Source organism: Parasteatoda tepidariorum, chromosome 6 (genome assembly GCF_043381705.1).
Source record: "Parasteatoda tepidariorum isolate YZ-2023 chromosome 6, CAS_Ptep_4.0, whole genome shotgun sequence".
NCBI lineage: Eukaryota > Metazoa > Arthropoda > Arachnida > Araneae > Theridiidae > Parasteatoda > Parasteatoda tepidariorum.
In genome coordinates this window covers 23,311,803-23,313,983 of record NC_092209.1, presented here as the reverse complement: position 1 = coordinate 23,313,983, position 2,181 = coordinate 23,311,803, and the positions used below count along the sequence as shown (strand labels likewise).

The following is a 2,181-nucleotide window of genomic DNA, read 5'->3' as shown; positions in this document are numbered from 1 at the left end:
AAACATAGTTCATGTTACAATATGAGCGATTTTAAAATATTTTAAGACAGTCTGCTGTGAGCTATGCTAGTAAATTTTAGATACATTATAAAATAACTATGTACTGGTTTTCATATCGNAAACATAGTTCATGTTAAAATATGAGCGATTTTAAAATAGTTTAAGACAGTCTGCTGTGAGCTATGCTAGTAAATTTTAGATACATTATAAAATAACTATGTACTGGTTTTCATATCGTAATTTTTATCAAAAATAAATAACTTAATGAAAGCAACAAAGCACCATTTTTTTTATGAGGAAAGCATGCGATAATATTGGTCATCAGAAATTTATAACTGCAGCAAATTGTCACAGGAATTGAAACGCAGATCACATTTGTGCAACAATCTGAACCAAAGATTTTTCGCTCTCGTAGTGAGTTTGGCATGATGCTTGCAAGACAATACTTCAGCTTGGCGCGCTTTCAAACGAACTTGGCTTAATGTGCCGACTAACAGCTCATCAACATTGTGATGGATTATGACAGACGTTTCTATGAACTTCACATCATATTTGTTGGCGGCACTTCGTCCATCTAAAAATATAAACAATAGCATTATAATGAAGTTCCTTACAAAAAAGTTTTTGTTAAATACTAATAATCAATAGTTATTTTAACATGATTAATAGGCTTTTACTTAGAAAGCTTATATACACCAGAGATGCCAACTGCTCCGGACACGCCAAAATAATTTTTAAAAAAACGGTAAATAACGACAGAGTAACTTTTGCAAATATTTTACTACTTTTGCTTGCTTTTTAAAGGGTATAGTATGACATAATCAGTATAAAGTGGTGAATTACAGAAGCCTGTAAATTATTTAGAAACAGTGGTGGATAAAAATCCACTAAATTGAATTCATTAAACCGAGAATCACAATTGATAAACTACCACTTTAAAATATATATTGCTGTCTGGAGCAAGTTGGCATCAATGATACACTTATTTACTTAGAAAGCTTATATAAAGACAGAAAAGAGAAAAAAACTGGTTAAAAAGCGAAATTTGAAGTGATGGCTGGTCGATACGAATTCCGCACCTGGCTCGCACCGACCAAAGTGCAGACGTAAAAAATCCTCAGTGGTAAACAGATCATGGATTAGAGTCCCTTTGCCTTCAGCCTAACCGTGAGAGGTTTTCCACTCCATGTAACACAAATGCGGGTTAGTTCCATAAAAGAGTCCTCCACAAAGGTAAATCTCTAACAATACTTGATACAGGAGTTCACTTGTCTTCTTGATTGTGCTCAAAATTACAAGGCTGCGGTGTTGAACATTAATAGTCGTAAACCCAATAATTGGGTTGGCTGTTCAACGACGGTTGAAAAATAAAACAAAATCCATGTATAATGCAACATGATGGGAACTGAAGGAACCTTTCTACAAAAAGTATGCTTGTCAAAATTGAAAATATCCAGAAACGAAACGTAAATGTAGAACTTAGTTTACATATTTAACATAAAAATAAAAGCTCTAAATAATAAATTGCTAACTCAAATTTAGCTGTTAATTAGTCAAAAATTCCAACAACGATTTTCTTTCTGCCCAGAAGTTGAGAAGAAAATAATTAAGCCAGATGAATTGATAGTAGCACTTCTACAAACGTCTAATGAAAATCAGTAGATTTATTGCTTTAACGTTTAAAAACGATGATAAATGTTGCTTTCTCAGTCGATTAACGAACAGCTTGAACCCAAAAAAGAACATCTGGGTTTTTCAATTTAAATTCTTTACGGTAAACAAGCAGAAAATTAAGTCACACTCATTAAGTTATTTTTTTAGTTACTAATGTTGACCTAAACCATTGGTGGAAGAATGCTCATTCGAAAATCAAGAAGAAACTTCGTCTCGAGAATCGTCAGTTATCGGCATTACAATACTTAAGCGTCAAATAATAGCTGTTAATTGATTCTAAATTAAGTTTATCGAGAGTAAATGGATATTGACTATATATATATATATATATAGATAGATAGATAGATAGATAGATATCCTGAGGCTAATGATGGCCCTTTTCCCATTCATCCTGTAATAAGAACTTAAGCAAAGAACAATACACAGATTACATGAGATGCAACAATTAAATGGCACATGTTAAAGTAACTATATAATATCAGAGATGCCATATGCTCCGGACACGCC

At 32.6% G+C, this 2,181-nt stretch overlaps 1 protein-coding gene across 1 annotated transcript in view; it reads right to left on the bottom strand.

Moving 5' to 3' along the window:
- Positions 1–267: 267 nt before the first annotated feature.
- Positions 268–2,181, bottom strand: part of LOC122272213 (GTP-binding protein REM 1) — a 42,119-nt gene continuing 40,205 nt past the window's right edge. Inside the window, exon 3 of the mRNA XM_071181740.1 lies at positions 268–574. Within this exon, the coding sequence (XP_071037841.1) occupies positions 330–574 (245 nt within the window). The 3' untranslated portion in view covers positions 268–329. The remainder of the gene's footprint in view (positions 575–2,181) is intronic.